This window comes from Formica exsecta, unplaced genomic scaffold (genome assembly GCF_003651465.1).
Source record: "Formica exsecta isolate Colony F162 unplaced genomic scaffold, ASM365146v1 scaffold34, whole genome shotgun sequence".
In the NCBI taxonomy this organism is placed as follows: Eukaryota; Metazoa; Arthropoda; class Insecta; order Hymenoptera; family Formicidae; genus Formica; species Formica exsecta.
The window spans coordinates 16,945-20,930 of record NW_021850653.1 but is presented as its reverse complement, the minus strand read 5'-3'; the positions used below and the strand labels follow the sequence as shown (position 1 = coordinate 20,930).

The 3,986-nt window shown below is 43.5% G+C and overlaps 1 protein-coding gene across 1 annotated transcript in view; it reads left to right on the top strand.

The window, feature by feature from the left end:
* LOC115238466 overlaps window positions 1–3,986 on the top strand; it is a 75,246-nt gene that overhangs the window by 67,147 nt on the left and 4,113 nt on the right. Inside the window, 9 exon segments of the mRNA XM_029812320.1 lie at window positions 161–358; window positions 442–636; window positions 932–1,300; window positions 1,436–1,651; window positions 1,741–1,932; window positions 2,050–2,265; window positions 2,351–2,533; window positions 2,694–3,281; window positions 3,405–3,974. Of these exon segments, the coding sequence (XP_029668180.1) occupies window positions 161–358; window positions 442–636; window positions 932–1,300; window positions 1,436–1,651; window positions 1,741–1,932; window positions 2,050–2,265; window positions 2,351–2,533; window positions 2,694–3,281; window positions 3,405–3,974 (2,727 nt within the window).

The following is a 3,986-nucleotide window of genomic DNA, read 5'->3' as shown; positions in this document are numbered from 1 at the left end:
GTATATATATATATGTATATATTAATAAAAAAAATTAGAGATGAAAATATAGCTTACTGAAAAATTCTGAAACTGGTATAAATAAAAGTCAAAAAACAAAAATTGAATTTAATTAGCGCCAAGTTTATGAAATGATAATTGAATCGCGAATATTTTGTAGTGGACAAACAAATCGGTGCAATATGCGAGAGCGACTCGCAATGTACATCAGATATGGCCTGTCTGAACCGCAAGTGCATCAATCCGTGCACCGTCAATCCATGCGCTCCAAATGCCGAATGTCACATCGAAAACCACCGTCGCACATGTCAATGTCCTCGCGGACATGCCGGTGATCCATTTATAAATTGCTATGAAGGTACCGTATTATACTCGTTTCTCTTCATTTCTCGATATAAGCGCAATTGAATATTTTTTTACATTGTTGTCTTCCGTCCACAGAAGATGTAGTTCTTGCGGAATGCAAAACGAATACCGAGTGCCCGTCCGACAAAGCATGCATAAATCAACGATGCCAAGATCCGTGTTCCAGCAACCGTTGCGGCCTAAACGCAGAGTGTATCACGATCAATCATCATCCCTCTTGTCACTGCCAAAGCGGTTTAGCCGGTGATCCGCAACTTCAATGTTTCAGACGTAAGTTTTTTTTTTATTTCTTCTCTCTTTTATTTGAGAAATTACAGTATCTCTAAAATGTACGCGTCAACATATGATTCTGTAAGTAATATAATAATAATATGGCTGTCGCTGATCTTTTCTGTTTTTTTGTATGATAGCAATAATAAATTTGATGCGATTCATTGACGCAATTAAAGACAAATTTAAAAAAAAAGATAAAAAAAATTTTAAATATGTTAAGGATGAATTGAAAAGGTTTTCATTATATTTTGGATATTACATCCACTCACCGCGCATAATCTTTTCTTTGCAGCGGAATGTAAGACAGACAACGACTGTCCTTATGACAAGACCTGCCGAAATGACAACTGCGTCACTCCTTGCCTCGTTGGTGATATTGTGTGCGGTCGGAGTGCGGAATGCAAAGCGGTGTCTCACAGAGCTCAGTGTATTTGCCCGCAAGGCACTCAAGGTGATCCACGCGTGGCATGCATTTCCGCTATCTGTCATTACAACGAAGACTGCGCCGATCATGAGGCCTGCGATAGACTGAACAGGGTTTGCAGACCGGTTTGCGACGACGACGCCTGTGCCGAAACTGCGATCTGTGTGGCACGCGATCATCAGCCTAGATGTACATGTCCTCCGGGTACTACCGGAAATCCGTATATAACATGCAATGGTATGTTGATTGTATATTTCGAATGTTATTCTTAAATTTAAAAAAAGAGCTCTTAAGTTCATCATGAAAATATAATACATGAAAGCTATAATAATTTTCTAAGATATCCTGTATGATATATTAATTTCCTCTTAGGTGAACCTTCTGTCGAGCCGGAATGCATACAGGACAGCGAATGCGCATTGAATCTCGTTTGCATTAACACCAGGTGTCAAGATCCGTGTATGTCCGCCAGTATGTGTACCAATGAACAGGAATGCAAAGTTCTAAACACGATTCCGCTTCGTACGATGATCTGCTTGTGTCCATCGAATACGATCACCGATGTTAACGGCCAGTGCAAGCCAATTGGTACGTATCGATTTTATATTAAAAAGGTGCTGCGCCGTGGATGAAATATTATTGTCAAAGATATCTTTTAATCTTTTACGTATATGTAGTATTAGGCGACGTGCAATGTCATCTGGATCAAGATTGCGCCAATCAGGAGAAATGCCTGGATGGAAGATGCGTAGACGCCTGTCTGACAACCCAGTGCGGTCTTAATGCGCAATGTAAATCTACATCTCATACCGGTATCTGCTTCTGTTCTCAGGACTTTAGGGGCAACGCTTATATAGAATGCGCAAGAGGTAAATGCAAAATATAAAATCGAACAAGTTGAAGTCTTTCTTGCAATTATCACAATTATCTCTAATCATCTCTCGCGACGTACCATCACCAAGATTGACATAAAATTTCTGTTGCAGTCCCTGTCGCTCCGTCGCTTCCAGGACTTCGACCGGAATGTTACACAAATAGCGAATGCGCGCGCGATAAGCAATGCATAAATTCGCTCTGCGTAAATCCGTGCATTGCTGGCGATCCTTGCGGCAGGAACTCTCTGTGCCATGTTGACGATCACAATCCAATCTGCAAATGCCCGATCGGCTATATCGGCGATTCCACGATCAAATGCATACCACGTAAGACGAATTACGAATAAAGATTTTACATCTTGAAGATTATGTGTATATAACAACACTGTATAATATGACATTTCTATTGCAGCGGAGATCGTGCTTGAGTGCGTATCAAACAGCGAATGCGCAGGAAACTATGCGTGTGTTAACAGCGCGTGCATTAATCCTTGCAACTGTGGTCTCAACGCCAAATGTAACGTCGTGAATCATTATCCATCTTGCGTATGTCCTCCAGGCTACTCTGGAAATCCTCAGTTAGGATGCTTCAAACGTAAGTGCAATTAATGCTATCTTTTTCTCTGTGTAGAGTGAAAATGTTATGTAATAATATATTTTAGTCACACATTTCTTATTTTACTGATTAATACGATTAATAACGATTTCTTAATTTTAATTTAACACATCCCATCAATTGTAATTGTCTGTTTCAGTCGATTGCGAATCTGACAGCGAGTGCGATTACGCAGCCACCTGTTACAACGGTCAGTGCGTGAATCCTTGCATCTTAGACAACAAATGCGCCATCAATGCAGAATGCTACGGTAAAAATCATCGGTCGGCCTGTCGTTGCGGTTCCGGCTACTACGGTAATCCTCAGGTTCATTGCGAGAGGGTCGAGTGTAACACGAATCACGATTGCCCCCACAATTTGGCTTGTAACGACGGTCGCTGTGTGAATCCTTGTGCCGAGAATTCACCCTGCGCGCGAAACGCCGTTTGTTACGTCCAGGATCACGTGGCATCCTGTCGCTGCCCCGAAAACATTCCGCTGGGAAATCCATTCTCCTACTGCGAACGACGTCCCGTGGACGAAATCGAAGAGCCGGAGTGCAGAGTCGACATTGATTGTTCGGACAAATTGGTATGCATCCGGGAGAAATGCATCGACCCTTGCCCGGTTATCAAACCATGCTTGGAGAACGCTCGTTGCGACGTTCTTAATACTGTGCCCGTAAGGACTATGATTTGCACGTGTCCAGAGGGATGGATCACCGACATCGACGGTGTATGCAGACCAAGTAAGTAAAGCTTCTCAAAAACGATAGACTATTCGCGAATTGATCAGTTGAAAAATTGAAAACATAAGCCTATATAATTTGTATAAAAATTCATAATACATAAATTATTTTAATTCCCCGCAGTACAATTGACGGTTATCGGAACGTGTACGACGAACGACGATTGCAGCGACCGTGAAGCTTGCGTCAACAGGCAATGTCGCGACCCTTGCAACTGCGGCACCAACGCCGTCTGCTACGTGAGGAATCATAAACCAATCTGCTCGTGCGAGCAAGGCTACCAGGGTAATCCCGAGATTGCGTGTCAATCGGTCGAGTGTCGGCATGACAGCCAGTGCACACTCGACAAAGCCTGCGTGAACAACAACTGCGTAAATCCATGCTTGGTCGCGGATCATCCATGCACAGACATCAACAGTGAATGTTTCCCGAACAACCATGTAGCCGATTGCCGCTGCCGCAAGGGCTATCACGGCAATCCGTTGGATCGTTGCCGCGTCATCGGCTGCTACAGTAACGGCGACTGTCCAGGCGATCACTCCTGCATCAATATGCAGTGCATTGATTCCTGCGTGCACGACAATCCGTGCTCGCCCCGCGCGGAATGCAGGGTTCTCAATCATTTGCCGATATGTCGTTGTCCACCCCGTTTCACTGGTAACCCGTACATCAATTGCCAACCAGAAGTTAGACCCGAGTGTAGGG